General features: G+C 50.0%; 1 protein-coding gene across 1 annotated transcript; it reads right to left on the bottom strand.

Moving 5' to 3' along the window:
- Positions 1-30: 30 nt before the first annotated feature.
- On the bottom strand, positions 31-14255 carry LOC131754740 (ATP-binding cassette sub-family C member 6-like). The gene is made up of 5 exons (XM_059060736.1): positions 14175-14255; positions 11228-11358; positions 5593-5796; positions 2867-3044; positions 31-171 (listed from the first exon to the last, which is right to left on the bottom strand). Exons 1-5 carry the CDS (start codon positions 14253-14255, stop codon positions 31-33), a joined length of 735 nt encoding a protein of 244 aa, XP_058916719.1.
- Positions 14256-18680: the final 4425 nt, after the last annotated feature.

The raw sequence follows: 18680 nt of genomic DNA, 5'->3' as shown, positions 1-18680 counted from the left end.
AAAGCAGATGATGATCCAGATGAGCGGCAGCTACAGCCCGTTGAGGTAGGTGATGCTCTCAGTCAGCCTCTGCACATCCACAGACACCAGGTTGACCACGTCCCCCACTGCGCTGGCCTTTCTGGAGCTGCTGGACAGAGCCAGGACCTGGGAGGGGCAGAAGATGGAGACCTGAATCAGGAGGGAGGGAAGGAGGGGGTGAGGGGCAGTTAGGGAGGACCACGAGGGAGGAAGGGCCCAGGAGGGAGGGAGGCCCACGGCTTGGACCGAGCAAGAGAACAGTCACCCAGCAGGCCGGGGTCTACGCTGTGCTGCCCCTGCTGGCTGAGGCAGATTTCTTTACCATCTGAGCCTCAGTTCACTCATCTGCAAAGTGGGCTAATAAAATCTCCTCAGCTAACCTCCCATTGAGAGACTCCAGGGAGAAGACAAAAATGAAAATACCCTGAAACCCCTAAAGCACTGGACTAATAACAATTAATAACATACTACTAGCGAGTGGTGAAAGCAATAGTTGATAATGGTGATAATGCTGATAATGCTGGAAATCTGCTGAGCGCTACAGCCTAGGCACTGTGCTCAATAAACTAACAGTTTCACCATTTTCCGTGATGGGGCACATCAGACAACTGTATGGAGCGGGTACTGCCATATTTCATTCAATCTAAAACACTGTGGATAAAGTACTCTCTACTTTTGTATCACTATGGGAAAAAACATCAATGCCAACTAAATTAAAACATCTTGATTTCAGAAGTTAAAAAGAGAAAAAAAACGTGAGACTAGAATCAGTGAGATGCAGAATTATTAACCCCATTTCACAGCTAAGGAAACTGAGGCACAGAGAAATTGACCAATTTGCCCAAAGCCAGAGGGCTCCTAAGTGACTGGGCCAGGATTGGAATCCAGGATGACAGAGGCACGACATGGGCTAGACAGGGTGTTAGACTGACCCCTGCAGGCATTCGGTGTGCCTCTCAGACACCAAGCTGGTTTTCTGGCAGCCCCAAATTTGCCCTAACTCTGGGGTCACAGTGGACCCCTTCCAACCTGTTGAATGCTACGTTCTACTTGCAGTCCCCTCTCTCTCTCTGCTGAGTGTGTCAGGGAAGAAGTGAGGGGGTGAAGTGGTGAGCTGGCAATGATTGAGTGTAGAAATCTGAAAAAAAAATCTTCAAATCTTTACCGAGCACCTGCTCTGGGCCTCACTCTGAGGTGAGTACTGTGATCAACAGAGGCAGGGCACTTGCTCTCTTCGGAGTGGAGTTTGAGCTGAGGGACAAAATTAAATAAAGATTTACATAGTTCATCCTTTAATAGTAATTATGATGAGTGCCATGAAGAAGTGTTTTCAAATATAGGTTTTTATCATTATTCAGGCACGGCAAGCCCACAGATCAGAGAAGACTGCCCTTGACAAGAGGGTTTATTATACTCACAGATCTCAAGAGGAGGGGGCACCCCACGCTATGAGGGGGCCACTGGGGAAGCACCAGGATGCTGCAGGGTTGGGGGGACCACAGGCAAGAGCTTGTTGTGGTTTTCATGGGAAGGTCAGGCAGGGTAAGCAGGTTTAGGATTGGCTAGGTTGAATAATTCCACCGGGCTCTAGGCATAGGAGCTGGGCCTCATTGTCTGGTACCCTGCCCCGGGGCGATTAAGGCAGGGGATAGTGGCCTAGAGTGTTAGGGCCCAAAAAGGAGGCAGTTGGGGTGTGAGCTCTGGATTGGTTGGCTTGCATGTGAAAGAGATGCATTCAGATGAGTCTCTTAGCATCTCTGGGAACTGGCTGATCCTAGGAGGGACAGAGGGGCAGTCCCTCCAGGGTCAGCAAGACCCCAGATGTCAAAGCACCAGATACAGAAAGTAAGAAGACACAGTTAAAACAGAAGCAGCCCAGAGGGCAGAGTGGAGGGGTATGACCTCATCAGGTGATGAAGGTGGCTGCCCCAAGGGTGGGGATGGGAAGAGCAAAGCCTTCGGGTCATCTTCCTGCAGCCTCAGCTCCATGTGTGGACTCCCGAGACCGGACAGGCCACACCAGCTCCAGTGTGCTCAGGGGGATGTGGCCTGAAATTCAGGAGCTACACGGCCACCCAGGAGCTGATCCCTTTGCCCCCTTCTTTCCCAAGTGACAGCTCAGGTGTGAGAGAAAGGGGCTTACACAGGACTGCCTTGCTCAGATGCTCCAGACCCCAGAGGGGCCAACATCTCTTAGAGCAGCAGCCTCACAGGTTTCGGTTCCAAGGTCCCCCAAGGGGACAAGAATCACTGCAGAGAGAAGCCCAAGCCCAATGCTATGGCTTACCTCCGGGTATCATAGTTCATTGGCAGAACTTTCAGCCCAGATGCAATTTACCAAGGGGTCAGGGGTCATTTTAATTGTAAGCAGTGTTACCGGGTAAAATAGCTGACAGTCCACCTTTATCCAGTTTCCACAGAGCCCGTAGGTTAGCCCTTTATCCTCAGGGGGGTGAGTGTTCACTACATGAAGAGTTGTGGAAAGGGTGCCCAGGCAGTGGGAACAGCAAGTGCAAAGGCCCTGAGCTGGGAGATTGTTTGGCGTGCTTGAGGAACTGAAAGAAGACCTGTGGGGCCGGAGGAAAGTGAAAGAAGTGTGAAGGAAGTGTGTGACGTAATCAGCTAGAAGAGGTGCCAGGGTCAGATCACGCAAGCCTTACAGAAATAGCCAAGAAGGTGAGGGTGTGGTGTGGGCAAACATGAGTAAAGTGATGAATGAGTGTGGTTTTAGGCACTGATGACAGTAACGGTTCAGGAACATTCCACTTCTTGGCTGGAACATTTGTCTGTGAATTGGGACAGGATGGAGAGAGAGGAAAGGCCACGCCTCTCCCCTGCGGCTCACCTTTCTGTACACCAGGCCCATGATGGCCATTCGCAGCCTCATCTGTAGCACCTTGAGTCTGTACATGTGCTGCTGCTCGAACAGTGTTTGCAGGCAGGCAGAGAGGAACATCAGCATGGCGAGAAGACAGCCCTTCCAGGCCGGGGTGTTGGGGTCACCAATAAACTCCAGGAAGAGGCTGGTGAGAAAGGGCACCCATGGCTATTGCCTCTGCCTAAGCCTGGCCAGGTCTGGAGGACCAGACAGTATGGGGTTCTTCTTTGTTTTCTACAAAAATGGTTGCAATCATTTCCCCCACTGTCCACACTCATTTTCAGCGTGACTTGCGTCTCCACCAATCAACAGGTGAAGTTTTTACCGCCACCTGTTATGGGCTGAACTGTGTCCTCACAAAATTTATATGTTAAAGTCCAAACCCCCAGTACCTCAGAATACGACTGTGTATTTGAAAATAGGACCTTTAAAGAGGTGATTCAGTTAAAATGAGGCCGTTAGGATGGGCCTTAATCCAATACAACTGGTGTCCCTGTAAGAAGAGGAAATTTGGACACATAAGGAGACACCAGGGGTGCATGTGCTCAGAGGAAAAACCACGTGAGGACACAGCGACAAGGCAGCTGTCTGGGCAAGGAGAGAGGCCTCAGAAGAAACAACACTGATCTTGGACATCTAGCCTCCAGTAACGTGAGGACAAAAACTTCTGTTGTTTAAATGGGACCTAATTAAACTTAAAATCTTTTGCACAGCAAAGGAAACCATAAACACAACGAAAAGACAACCTACAGAATGGGAGAAAATATTTGCAAATGATGTGACCGAGAAGGGATTAATCTCCAAAACATACAAACAGCTCATACAGCTCAATATCAAAAATCAACCCAATTGAAAAATGGGCAGAGACCTAAATAGACATTTCTTCAAAGAAGACATACAGATGGCCAAAACGCACATGAAAAGATGCTCAATATCGCTAATTATTAGAGGAATGCAAATCAAAACTGTAATGAGGTATCACCTCACACCGGTCAGAATAGCCATCATCAGAAAGTCTACAAATAATAAATGCTGGAGAGGGTGTGGAGAAAAGGGAACCCTCCTACACTGTTGGTGGAAATGTAAATGGGGGCAGCCACTATGGAGAACAGTATACGGAGGTTCCTTAAACAACTAAAAATGGAGTTGACCTATGATCCAGCAATCCCACTCCTGGGCATATATCTGGAGAAAACTCTAGTTTGAAAAGAAACGTGCATCCCAGTGTTTACTGCAGCTCTATTTACAATAATAGCCAAGACATGGAAGCAACCTCCAGGTCCACTGAATGGATAAAGAAGATGTGGTATAGGTATACAATGGAATATTACTCAGCCATAAAAAAGAATGAAATAGTGCCATTTGCAGCAACATGGATGGACCTAGATATTATCATACTAAATGAAGTAAGTCAGAGAAAGACAAATATCATATGATGTCACTTATATGTGAAATCTAAAAAAAATGATACAAATGAACTTATATACAAAACAGAAATAGACCCATAGACATAGAAGAGAAACTCATGGTTACCAAAGAGAAAAGGGGTGGGGATAAATTAGGAGTTTGGGATTAACATATATACACTACTATTATAAAATAGATAACCAACAAGGACCTACTGTATAGCACAGGGAACTTTACTCAATATTTTGTAATAAGCTATAAGGGAAAAGAACCTGAAAAAGAATATATTGACATATGTATGTACAATATAACTGAATCGCTTTGCCGTATACCTGAAACTGACACAACATTGTAAATCAACTGTACTTCAATTTAAAAAGAAAAGAAAGAACAGTAGAAAAGATAAGCACCAGAAAAAAATTTCTGTTGTTTAAAGTCACCCAGTTTGTAGTGCTTTGTTATGGCAGCCCTAACACACTAACATGCCACCTCTTGAATCTGGGCTGGCTGTGCAACCAGCTTTGGCCTCACGAGAAAATGCAACTTTTGCTTTGTCTTGGAATCCTGCCAAATGGCCCTGTGAACAAGCCGGATTTAGCCTTTTGAGGATGAGAGACCACCGGAGCAGAGACAAGATATCCCAGCTGGGACTGTCTTGGACCAGCCAGTCCCCAGCCAGCCCCACAGGTGACTGCAGACAGATGAGTGAACCCAGCCAAGAAAAGAAGAATCACCCAGCTGAAGCCAGCTTGAATTGCTGACCCACAGGATCATGAGCTAAAGAAGTGGCTTTAAGTCCCTCACTTTTTTTTTTTTTTTTTTTTTTTTTGAGATATGCAGGCCTCTCACTGCTGTGGCCTCTCCCGTTGCAGAGCACAGGCTCCGGACGCGCAGGCTCAGTGGCCACAGCTCACGGGCCCAGCCGCTCCGCGGCATGTGGGATCTTCCCGGACCGGGGCACGAACCCGTGTCCCCTGCATCGGCAGGCGGACTCTCAACCACTGCGCCACCAGGGAAGCCCTAAGCCCCTCACTTTTGAGGGGCTTTGTTGTATAGCAAAAGCAAACGGATAGAGTCAGGCTAGAATTCACTCGTTTTCCCTCCCCAAGGTCACTCACTTTCTTGTTTAATTGGTCCTTCCTGAGTATCCTTTTCACCCACCCTCAGTGCCCTGAGCACCAGAGGTCTAGGCAGAGGCAGGAGGAGGGCTGAAGGTCCCCTGGCCCTGGAAGGACGCCGTTAATGGGACCACCAGCCTCAGCGAGGCACCCAAGGCCTGGACCCACCTGAGGAGCTTGGGCACCGTGAACCTGAAGACATCACTGATGATGAGGCTGAGGGTCCCCAGGAGGAAGGTGGAGCGGCCCACCTGCCAGATGGCCCTCAGCAGTGGGCCCCTCTTGCCCCCTTGTTGCTGCAGGAGGGTCTCCGTCTCTGGGGTCTCCGCACCGTGGTTTCCTTTCCTTTTAAATGGTGTCGCCTTGGTGTGCCTTAGGGGAGAGGAGAAATCAGCTCTGGGTCCTTGTAAAAGATTGAATGTTTGGGTCTCCCCTCCCCCACCCCCCACCACCACCCAAATTCATGTTGAAACTAATCGCCAGTGTGATGGTATTAGGTGGTGAGACCTTTGGGAGGTGATTAGGTCATGCAGGTGCAGCCCTCAGGAATGGGATCAGTGCCCCTATAAGAAAAACCCTGGAGAAGTGCCCTCAGGTGTAACCCCATTTCATACATGAGGAAACTGAGGTTCAGAAGGTCAACTTGTCCAAGGGCACACAGCTGAGAAGTGTAAGAACTGGGATTTGATCCCAACCTTCAGAGCCCAGAACTTTTTGATCCCTTACGCAGCCCTCCCCTTCTTCCACAACCAGCCAGCCCTGAGGTAGTTTAGAACTGGTTCAGAATGGGTTTAGAATCACAGATGAGGTCTGTGGGCCTGGCACACCTGGTCTGAGTGAAACCACAGATGGAAGCTCAGGCAGCCATGATGCCTAAGATCCCTCCCTGGCCCATGATCATCATCAGAGGCCACAGGGAGAGGAAGGGGGAAGGAGGGAGGGGAGGAAGCCAGAGGGCCTTTCTGGAAGCAGGCTGGTTCTAGGCCATAGGGAGAGGCTGGCAGTGATGCAGCTACTGACAGTGCAGTTGCTGTGTGGCCTTGGGCAGGCTGCTCCCCTCTCTGTCTTCATATGCAAAAGGATGGGGCTGGCCCCACTCTCTGAGTCCCTTCCAGCTCTGACAACTTACAGGGTTATCAGAATTTCAGTGCTGTTTTCAGAGCTGGGACCCAGGGCCAGGCACTGGGATCAGCCCTTTACACACACAAGCTCATCAACTCCTCTCAACCTCCCTGCCCCATGGGTGTCATGGGGTCCCCATTTTACCTTGGAGGAGACTGAGGCTCTGAGAGGTGTGACAGGTGCCCGAGGTCACACATAGAGGACGGAGCAGGGATTTAAGCCCACATCTTGACTCACGATTCACAGACAGCCTCTTTGTGAGCCCCACGCCCCCCACCCAAAAATTAAAAAGAAAGGAAAAAGGAAAAAAAAAACCCTTGATGAGTGCAGGTACCCAGACCCTCATTAACAACGTCACGGTCTTGCCCCTCACCCCTTGACCCGGCTTGTTGTTTAGTTTGGCATCTCTGGAGAGTTGTGACTTGGCCTCCATCGTGAGCTGGGCATGCCTGCCGCTCACGTCTTGCTATTTGGGTCTTGAATGCCAAAAGGATGCTACCTTCTTATAAACACTACCCCTGACCACCCCTCCCCATCGTATCACACCATTTAATTCATTGCCTTCATAGCCATGTTCACTGTCTCCAACTCTCTCCTTTTCTTATCTATTCTGTTAGACCTCCAGGTGGGTGGACTTTTTTTTTTTTCTTCTCCCATAAAACCCTTCAATGGTTTTATAAAAACTCTCCATTCCTAGACACAGTCTTGCACGGCCTGGCCCCTGCCCACCGCCCCACTTCATCCTGGTCCTCTCTGGTTTTCTTTTTTCTTTGTCTGTTTTTAAATTTATCTATTTATTTATTTATTTTTGGCTGCGATGTCTTCATTGCGGTGCGCAGGCTTCTCATGGCGGTGGCTTCTCTTGTTGCGGAGCACGGGCTCTAGGTGCACGGGCTTCAGAAGTTGGGGCACTCGGGCTCGGCAGTTGTGGCACACAGGCTTAGTTGCTCTGCGGCACGTGGGATCTTCCCAGACCAGGGCTCGAACCCGTGTCCCCTGCATTGGCGGGCGGATTCTTAACCACTGCACCACCAGGGAAGTCCCTCTCTGGTTTTCTTTCAGCTCCTTGACACATCCACAAGTTACCTTTCTCAGGACTTCAGCACAGACTCTCCATGGTCTGGAATGTCTCTGCCCCGCTCTTCCCAAGGCTTGACTTCAATTTCAACATCACCTCCTCAAAGACACTTTCCCTGCAGGCTACAACTAAAGGAGCTCTGGTCCTCTATCCCAGTCCCTTGTTTTTTGTCCCAGCATTTACTTCAACTTGCAATTATCTGTCTTCTCCACCAAAAATCAGCTTTCTGGAACAAGAGGCCACGGCTGTCTTGTTTACTGCTGTATCCCCAGCATCAGAACAGGGCCTGGCACAGATCAGGCACTGAATCAAGCACTCACTACCTGGGAATAGACTGAACTTTTCAAGATCTCCTCGTGACACTGGACTTAACCTGTTGGTTGCTTTCACTAGGACCAGGTGCAACTAGTCTCTTGGCCCAGTTTAAACAGATACAAGTTTCCTGTTGTCCAGCAAAGCAAACCGCCTAGTCCCACTCCACCTGAACTAGCTGAAGGATCGATCGGTGGTGTGCCTGGGCCTCCTTTTTCAGAGAGGTGGGTTGAGACCCCGGAAGTCAGCCTTTTTACCCCCAAGGCCCAGCCAGCAGTGTGAATACCCCTCCACCACAAGCCAGACGTCCAGTCCCCCCCCACCTTCCCCTCAAGAATCCTCTCAGCATCTCCTCAGGATGGAGGGGAGGGACAAATCTCAGCAGGCAGTCCAAAGGAAAAGTGGTATTTTTAGCACAAGAGGCTATAAGGAACCAGTCTTTACCACCCGGTTTGCTAAGAAATAAGCAAATGTTAACTTTCTACCCCTGTCTTGAAGCCTACCCCCACCCCCCAACCTCCCCTTCCGGGATTTGCAATTCAGCCATTTTTCTAACCCTGCGCTCACCTCTCTCCCTTGTCACCTCCGTAGCCCTGAGATGTGGCCTCTCCTTGGCACCCACAATTTGCCTGGGGTCGGTCCGGGTCGGAGGCAAGGCCAGCGCGGCGTCCGCACCGTGCCTCGATGCCCGATGTTGGGTGCTGGTCCTGACTCAGCTGCTGCTGCACACCCACTGGGCTGGGCAAGTGCCAACCAGGGCCAACCCCGCCGCCCCGCCCCGCCCCGCCCCCGCCGCCTCCGGCCCCGCCTAAAGTGGGACCCAGGTGGGTAGGCTTCCTGCTTGTATTTTCTTTTTACTCGTATTTCCCCCAGCACCGAGTTCAGCACCTGAATGCATAAGTGGCTCAATAAATACTTGTCCAGTGAATGGGAAAAAACAGAGGGAGTGATGTGTGCAAAGGGCCTACTGCTTGCTATTAATAAAGATTTGTGGAAGGAAGCAAAGGAAGGAAGGAAATGATTTGGTTTGGTTGATAGAACCTGGCCTTTGAGCAGGAAAACCGAGGTCCAAATGCCCTTCCCTCTGAGCCTCGGTGTTCCCATCCATAAAATGGGGTGGGTGAAGAGGCCACTGTGAAAGCCTCTTTCCCGCTGGATGTTTTGCTCTGTTCTGTTCTAGCTGCTCACACCAAAATTCTGAGTCACTGTGTTCAGCCTGCAGGCTTGGGAACAAACTTCTTCCTTTCTAGCTGGTCTCACTTTCCATCAGGGAAGGTCTCTAGACTGGTGGCTGGTCTTTGGTCTGTGGCCCCAAAGCCTTTTAGTGCAGGACCCAAAAATGACCACAGGCCAAGGCAGGGGGCGTGAGTGAGTGGCCAGGTGTAAGCTGGGGGATATCAAAGGGAGTGGTGGCGACTGCAGCTCACATGCCCTGTTCAATGGGGAAGCTGCTACCCAGATCCACCCTCCTGTTGCCATGCAGGGATGTGGCCCAGTACTGCCATTCTACTTTAAGAGAGGCCAAAATTCCACATTTTCCTGTGACATCTCCAACATTTTAAATGTTGGTGACTTCTCCAAAAACAAAACAAAGAAAAAAACCTTAAACAACAAGACACCATGCTGGCCAAACACACCTGTGACCCTGACTTGGCCAGCAGACAGATTGGTCTGTGACCTCTTAAGATGACATCTTCTCCCTTCCCCCAAAGGCTGCAAAATAGTTTAGAAATAAAACCAAAGTTCTCTTGGTGTGTAATGAGTCAGCTTAGAAAATGCCTGAACCAGATCTCTCTACAACCCTGCCATCCTCCTCTCTTTCTGTCAGTTGTTCACGGATTCTCAAACTGTTCTGGAGAGTGTTTCTATGTGCTAGCTCTAACACTGGGTGACTATCATTCCCAGGCTGGCAGGGGAGGCCAGAGCTGGGAGAGGGTGGACAAGACCTCCAGGGTCCTTTTGAATTAATTCTGCCACTCAAAAGTCACTTCAGCTGTACTTAAACTCACCGTACAGCAAGATATGCCTGGGGTGAGAGCGAGAGCTGCTCTTTTGATTTGCTCATATTACTTACCCCTTTTGCAAAACATACTCCCTTCCTTTGGGGAGCAGCTCTTCCCCTCCCTGTGTGGCTCTGAAGGGACCACCAATTATGGGGCCTGCTCTCCAGCCATGGGATTGGCCCCTGAGAGGCACAGGATTCAAGCCAGCTAATAAAAGGCCTTCCTTGGGATTGTCTATGTGGATGGTAGTAGGGGTTGCTGAGTTGGCATGATACAGGACAGGCGTTTATAGAGAGACCAGTGCCCAGACAACAGCTGAGCTGAGAGATGGAGGGAAAGAATTTGGACGTCATTCAAGTCCTGGATCCAGCCACACCTGAGGCCACACCTACCTTCTCAGCTATGGGAGCCAGCAGACTCGGTCTCTCTCTGGCTCCTTCTAATTTGTGGGATTTAGCCACCTATAACAATCACCACAAAATAATAGAGTATGCAGGGGAACCCTGTAACTTTCCACAGAGCTACTTTTGTCTGTGCCCTGAAACACCTGGCCCCGGGGAGGTCAAGCGACTTGTCCAAGGTCATCAACTACTCGATGGCAGGGCTATGTTTAACCCGGGTTTAATTAATCCTATTAGAGAGCTTATTTCTCTAGACCAAAGTTTCACAAACCAGATTCCTCAGGCTCTGAGCACTTCACAGAAGTTTCCAGAGATGCCAGAGAGGGCAAGAGTGAGGCAAGTGGGCAGGACTAGAAAGAGATTGAAATCCTCTGGATAACTGATATTGCTGGAAATTTTACCATTTTTAAGAAATTCGCTAAGTTCTTTTCTATAAATCTATTTTTTTTCTCATCTCACACAAGCTATGAGGAGCTAGGGCTAATGGCATCCCCCACCCCCACCCCTTGAACAGATAAGAAAACTAAAAGCCAGGAAACTAATCACTCAGGTTAAGTAGTAAGTGAGTAGTTGCCTGCATGTTATGGACCATACCTACCTCTCCACCCCCAGTCTTAAAATAGTCCTTCTGTTCCCTGCCTCCATCCCACCATCCGAGCTTCCTTCTGGGAGCCTGGAGAGGTTCCCCCTCTGTCAATATCCTTTTGGAACCTGCAAAGCATCTGGGAGGAAAAGCATCTTGAACCCGACCTGCTAATGCTTAGTGAGGTCAGCTGACAGGGAGGGGACTGTGGCGGTGGAGCCTGGAGTAGGGGCGTGGTTGTATTTGGGGTCCAGTGATTTGCTGACCCAGCTTTGGGCTGAGCGCCCATCTTCCACACACTCACTGCTGGGCTGCGCTGCGGTTCCTTGTCCATTCCTTTTCAAGCTGGGAAACAAGTTCTTCTGAGGAGTTTTCTCTCCCAAGCGACCAGAGGTCTTTTGGTCCCAGCGGCTTCCATCCAGTAGCCCCTCCAAACTAACCTGTAAAAGAGGATCACCAGAGCAAGCTCCTCTCCTGTGTCCATCCCTGAAGGGTCTTGGCTTGGTAGCTGTGTGACCCTAGTAAGTCACTTCACCTCTCTGCACCTCTGCTGGCCCCTCGGCACAAGGAAAGCAATTTACCTAACTGCGCTAACACTGGAGGGCACTTCTTGGTCTACAAAGAACATCTCATTTAATTCTCATGTGAGCCTATACAGTAGATTACTATTGATCCATTTTACAGAAAAGAAAGAAAACAGAGGCTCAGAGAGATTAAGTGACTTAACCAAAGGGTGACATGTGACAGGGGAAATAAACCTCCCTAGGAGTCAGAAGTCCAGAGTTGAAGAAAACTATTGCTGTGGAGGAAACCTGAACTCCTTCCTCCCTCAGCTTTAAATGTACCTATTCTCCTCCTCAGTCACTGCGCCAGCCACCTGGCCTCAGGACCTTTGCACATGCACGTCACTCTGCTTAAAACGTTTTCCCCTGCCACTTCTTACTTGTCCTTCACCTCTAGCCTACATGTGATTTCCTTAAGAGCCCACTTGATGACCCCCCCCCACCCAAGTCCAGGTAGATTCTCCCATTGCAAGATCCTCTAGTTTCCTGAGCTTTTTCTTTATAATGCTTGCTGCAATTATCATTATTTAATTTTTCAGTCTGATTATTTATTTAGACTTTCTCCTCCACTGGACAGTAAGCTCCAGAGGGGCAAAGAAAGTACTTGCCTTGATTCTCCCTCTTCTGGATCCTCACATCCTGGCTCGGGGCACAGGATTTGTCAAATAAAAGTCACTACTTTTCAGCCCTGTGACCTTGGGCAAGTCACTCACTGCCCAGCAATGGACCTCAATTTTCTCACCTTAAAATAATAGTGTTTCCCAGTGCTTGGGACTGGTATATGAGATGACTGTAGTGGGTGCATTGTTGGAAGAGGTCACCGAGAGGATGTGACCACTTGTGGACCTGTGACCTGGACCCAGGCAATCTGAGGCTCCTCCCTCCCCTGTCCTTGCAATGTACATTCCACCCACTGTTCTCACACTAGGAGCTACTTCAAGGATGCAGCAGTTAAGTGTTATACCATCTGGACGGCGTATATGTGTCTGAACCCTGTTAAGGCCTCTCTGTAAACTGTTGAGATTCTGGTGGGCAAGTGCAGAGATCTACTCATATTGCGGCACTCAAGACAAGCCTCATATGTAAGTTCTCTTGCGCGTTAACCCTGCCTCCTACCAGTCTGGAGTGGCTGCCTCTTTCTTCCGTCTCTCCAAGCCTACCGTCTATTGGGGCCAGTTTTCAAACCAACACGCACGCACAAGAAATTAACGACTGCAGACTTCCACAGCAGGAGTGTTCTTATCTTTTTAGGTCTCTTTCTTCTCCTGACACCAAGCAGAAGGTCTTGTTTGGAGCTGGTCTTGAGCTCCTCTTTGAGACTTTCCAGTTCCCTTTTCTAATGCAGAGCAAACTCAGGCAAGCAACAGTTTGGATCCAGAAATTATTCACAGTACTTGGTTTTCACTAAAATTATTTCTGGTGTTCTACATGGCAAGGGGTTCTAGATTTTTCTGATTTCGGTAGTGATAGAAAGTTTCCTTTGTTATTTTATTTTATTTTATTTTTTTGCGGTACGCGGGCCTCTCAGTGTTGTGGGGAAATAAACGCCTTTGCCTTAACGATGGTGGGGGAGAGAGTGAGTTTGGGGTGCGAGGTCTAGGAGGGGCAGGACAGTCAGGAAAGGAGTCTTCGAAGAAAGCAGGCCTTCACGGGGTCATTGAGAAGGTTGGGTTTGGTGGGTAGATGGAAACTGAGCTGTCACACACAGCCATGGCTCCACCTGGGCAAGGAAGAGGCTCTGAGGAGGAAATCTGAGTGTGTGAGGGGTATGTGAGGGCAGAGAGACAACTTCAGCTGGGTTCCTGAGTCCCAGAGGAATCCAGGTGGCAGAAGGAGGGTGGGCTCCCCTTCTCCCCTCTCTCACTCCTCTTTGGCTGTGCAGGGTCGCCTCAGGCCTGGTGATGTGAGCACGGGGATCAATCCCTACTCCCATGGAGCTCCTGGTAAGAGACTTTGTGATGGTCCCTCAGGAGGCTACTGAGTGGGCCTGATAAGCGGCGGGCCGGGGGGCGGGGTTTAAAGAAGATGATTAAAGTTGCATAGTGATTCGATTTGAATATTCTAGTCAGGAGGTTTATTGATAAGAGAATGTTTCTTTTTAGATGATGTGACCACCACCACTGTTGAGTTTCTCCGCCAAGGTTGAGTGTGCACCGCGAGGAAAGATACTAAATATCTGAAGCGTCTAAATTGTAGTGGATGTAGCAAAGGACATCTGACGTGCCCTAAGCTGACGGTCCCCACCCCCGTAGGCCCCCAAGAAAAGGGGACCTCGTCTGTCCCTAAGTGTAAGCATGAATCGAACCCTGAAGCCTCCCGCAAAGAGGTCACTTAGCACCAATTAAAATCCAGGCCAGGGCTTCCCTGGTGGCGCAGTGGTTGAGAATCCGCCTGCCGATGCAGGGGACACGGGTTCGTGCCCCGGTCCGGGAAGATCCCACATGCTGCGGGGCAGCTGGGCCCGTGAGCCATGGCCGCTGAGCCTGTGCGTCCGGAGCCTGTGCTCCGTAACGGGAGACGCCACAATGGTGGAAGGCCTGCGTACCACCAAAAATTAAAAAAAAAAAAATCCAGGCCATTACCTCAGCGGACTCCGTGGCTTCATCCTCTCCAGAAGAAGGAACAGCCGGCACAGGAGTCTCAAGGCTGACTAGACTGGCACCAGGACCCAATTTCACTTCAACGAACATCGCAGGAGGCCGGCGCCGACTGGACCAACCGCCCACGCACACGGCTTGCGCCCTTGTGGGCAGCGGTGACTGTGCGCATGCGTGACTTTTTTTTTTTCTTCTTCTCCCATAAAACCCTTCAATGGTTTAATAAAAACTCTCCATTCCTAGACACAGTCTTGCATGGCCTGGCCCCTGCCCACCTCCCCACTTCATCCTGGTCCTCTCTGGTTTTCTTTTTTCTTTCTCTGTTTTTAAATTTATTTATTTATTTTTGGCTGCGTTGTCTTCGTTGCGGTGAGCAGGCTTCTCATTGCGGTGGCTTCTCTTGTTGCGGAGCACGGGCTCTAGGAGCACGGGCTTCAGAAGTTGGGGCACTCGGGCTCGGTAGTTGTGGCACACAGGCTTAGTTGCTCTGCGGCATGTGGGATCTTCCCAGACCAGGGCTCGAACGCATATCCCCTGCATTGGCGGGCGGATTCTTAACCACTGCACCACCAGGGAAGTCCCTCTCTGGTTTTCTTTCAGCTCCTTGACACATCCACAAGTTACCTTTCTCAGGACTTCAGCACAGATTCTCCATGGTCTGGAATGTCTCTGCCCCGCTCTTCCCAAGGCTTGACTTCAATTTCAACATCACCTCCTCAAAGACACTTTCCCTGCAGGCTACAACTAAAGGAGCTCTGGTCCTCTATCCCAGTCCCTTGTTTTTTGTCCCAGCATTTACTTCAACTTGCAATTATCTGTCTTCTCCACCAAAAATCAGCTTTCTGGAACAAGAGGCCACGGCTGTCTTGTTTACTGCTGTATCCCCAGCATCAGAACAGGGCCTGGCACAGATCAGGCACTGAATCAAGCACTCACTACCTGGGAATAGACTGAACTTTTCAAGATCTCCTCGTGACACTGGACTTAACCTGTTGGTTGCTTTCACTAGGACCAGGTGCAACTAGTCTCTTGGCCCAGTTTAAACAGATACAAGTTTCCTGTTGTCCAGCAAAGCAAACCGCCTAGTCCCACTCCACCTGAACTAGCTGAAGGATCGATCGGTGGTGTGCCTGGGCCTCCTTTTTCAGAGAGGTGGGTTGAGACCCCGGAAGTCAGCCTTTTTACCCCCAAGGCCCAGCCAGCAGTGTGAATACCCCTCCACCACAAGCCAGACGTCCAGTCCCCCCCCACCTTCCCCTCAAGAATCCTCTCAGCATCTCCTCAGGATGGAGGGGAGGGACAAATCTCAGCAGGCAGTCCAAAGGAAAAGTGGTATTTTTAGCACAAGAGGCTATAAGGAACCAGTCTTTACCACCCGGTTTGCTAAGAAATAAGCAAATGTTAACTTTCTACCCCTGTCTTGAAGCCTACCCCCACCCCCCAACCTCCCCTTCCGGGATTTGCAATTCAGCCATTTTTCTAACCCTGCGCTCACCTCTCTCCCTTGTCACCTCCGTAGCCCTGAGATGTGGCCTCTCCTTGGCACCCACAATTTGCCTGGGGTCGGTCCGGGTCGGAGGCAAGGCCAGCGCGGCGTCCGCACCGTGCCTCGATGCCCGATGTTGGGTGCTGGTCCTGACTCAGCTGCTGCTGCACACCCACTGGGCTGGGCAAGTGCCAACCAGGGCCAACCCCGCCGCCCCGCCCCACCCCGCCCCCGCCGCCTCCGGCCCCGCCTAAAGTGGGACCCAGGTGGGTAGGCTTCCTGCTTGTATTTTCTTTTTACTCGTATTTCCCCCAGCACCGAGTTCAGCACCTGAATGCATAAGTGGCTCAATAAATACTTGTCCAGTGAATGGGAAAAAACAGAGGGAGTGATGTGTGCAAAGGGCCTACTGCTTGCTATTAATAAAGATTTGTGGAAGGAAGCAAAGGAAGGAAGGAAATGATTTGGTTTGGTTGATAGAACCTGGCCTTTGAGCAGGAAAACCGAGGTCCAAATGCCCTTCCCTCTGAGCCTCGGTGTTCCCATCCATAAAATGGGGTGGGTGAAGAGGCCACTGTGAAAGCCTCTTTCCCGCTGGATGTTTTGCTCTGTTCTGTTCTAGCTGCTCACACCAAAATTCTGAGTCACTGTGTTCAGCCTGCAGGCTTGGGAACAAACTTCTTCCTTTCTAGCTGGTCTCACTTTCCATCAGGGAAGGTCTCTAGACTGGTGGCTGGTCTTTGGTCTGTGGCCCCAAAGCCATTTAGTGCAGGACCCAAAAATGACCACAGGCCAAGGCAGGGGGCGTGAGTGAGTGGCCAGGTGCAAGCTGGGGGATATCAAAGGGAGTGGTGGCGACTGCAGCTCACATGCCCTGTTCAATGGGGAAGCTGCTACCCAGATCCACCCTCCTGTTGCCATGCAGGGATGTGGCCCAGTACTGCCATTCTACTTTAAGAGAGGCCCAAATTCCACATTTTCCTGTGACATCTCCAACATTTTAAATGTTGGTGACTTCTCCAAAAACAAAACAAAGAAAAAAACCTTAAACAACAAGACACCATGCTGGCCAAACACACCTGTGACCCTGACTTGGCCAGCAGACAGATTGGTCTGTGACCTCTTAAGATGACATCTTCTCCCTTCCCCCAAAGGCTGCAAAATAGTTTAGAAATAAAACCAAAGTTCTCTTGGTGTGTAATGAGTCAGCTTAGAAAATGCCTGAACCAGATCTCTCTACAACCCTGCCATCCTCCTCTCTTTCTGTCAGTTGTTCACGGATTCTCAAACTGTTCTGGAGAGTGTTTCTATGTGCTAGCTCTAACACTGGGTGACTATCATTCCCAGGCTGGCAGGGGAGGCCAGAGCTGGGAGAGGGTGGACAAGACCTCCAGGGTCCTTTTGAATTAATTCTGCCACTCAAAAGTCACTTCAGCTGTACTTAAACTCACCGTACAGCAAGATATGCCCGGGGTGAGAGCGAGAGCTGCTCTTTTGATTTGCTCATATTACTTACCCCTTTTGCAAAACATACTCCCTTCCTTTGGGGAGCAGCTCTTCCCCTCCCTGTGTGGCTCTGAAGGGACCACCAATTATGGGGCCTGCTCTCCAGCCATGGGATTGGCCCCTGAGAGGCACAGGATTCAAGCCAGCTAATAAAAGGCCTTCCTTGGGATTGTCTATGTGGATGGTAGTAGGGGTTGCTGAGTTGGCATGATACAGGACAGGCGTTTATAGAGAGACCAGTGCCCAGACAACAGCTGAGCTGAGAGATGGAGGGAAAGAATTTGGACGTCATTCAAGTCCTGGATCCAGCCACACCTGAGGCCACACCTACCTTCTCAGCTATGGGAGCCAGCAGACTCGGTCTCTCTCTGGCTCCTTCTAATTTGTGGGATTTAGCCACCTATAACAATCACCACAAAATAATAGAGTATGCAGGGGAACCCTGTAACTTTCCACAGAGCTACTTTTGTCTGTGCCCTGAAACACCTGGCCCCGGGGAGGTCAAGCGACTTGTCCAAGGTCATCAACTACTCGATGGCAGGGCTATGTTTAACCCGGGTTTAATTAATCCTATTAGAGAGCTTATTTCTCTAGACCAAAGTTTCACAAACCAGATTCCTCAGGCTCTGAGCACTTCACAGAAGTTTCCAGAGATGCCAGAGAGGGCAAGAGTGAGGCAAGTGGGCAGGACTAGAAAGAGATTGAAATCCTCTGGATAACTGATATTGCTGGAAATTTTACCATTTTTAAGAAATTCGCTAAGTTCTTTTCTATAAATCTATTTTTTTTCTCATCTCACACAAGCTATGAGGAGCTAGGGCTAATGGCATCCCCCACCCCCACCCCTTGAACAGATAAGAAAACTAAAAGCCAGGAAACTAATCACTCAGGTTAAGTAGTAAGTGAGTAGTTGCCTGCATGTTATGGACCATACCTACCTCTCCACCCCCAGTCTTAAAATAGTCCTTCTGTTCCCTGCCTCCATCCCACCATCCGAGCTTCCTTCTGGGAGCCTGGAGAGGTTCCCCCTCTGTCAATATCCTTTTGGAACCTGCAAAGCATCTGGGAGGAAAAGCATCTTGAACCCGACCTGCTAATGCTTAGTGAGGTCAGCTGACAGGGAGGGGACTGTGGCGGTGGAGCCTGGAGTAGGGGCGTGGTTGTATTTGGGGTCCAGTGATTTGCTGACCCAGCTTTGGGCTGAGCGCCCATCTTCCACACACTCACCGCTGGGCTGCGCTGCGGTTCCTTGTCCATTCCTTTTCAAGCTGGGAAACAAGTTCTTCTGAGGAGTTTTCTCTCCCAAGCGACCAGAGGTCTTTTGGTCCCAGCGGCTTCCATCCAGTAGCCCCTCCAAACTAACCTGTAAAAGAGGATCACCAGAGCAAGCTCCTCTCCTGTGTCCATCCCTGAAGGGTCTTGGCTTGGTAGCTGTGTGACCCTAGTAAGTCACTTCACCTCTCTGCACCTCTGCTGGCCCCTCGGCACAAGGAAAGCAATTTACCTAACTGCGCTAACACTGGAGGGCACTTCTTGGTCTACAAAGAACATCTCATTTAATTCTCATGTGAGCCTATACAGTAGATTACTATTGATCCATTTTAC

This window comes from Kogia breviceps, chromosome 1 (genome assembly GCF_026419965.1).
Source record: "Kogia breviceps isolate mKogBre1 chromosome 1, mKogBre1 haplotype 1, whole genome shotgun sequence".
Classification (NCBI taxonomy): Eukaryota; Metazoa; Chordata; class Mammalia; order Artiodactyla; family Physeteridae; genus Kogia; species Kogia breviceps.
The sequence above is the reverse complement of the archived record's forward strand: the minus strand, read 5'-3'. Positions and strand labels throughout refer to the sequence as shown.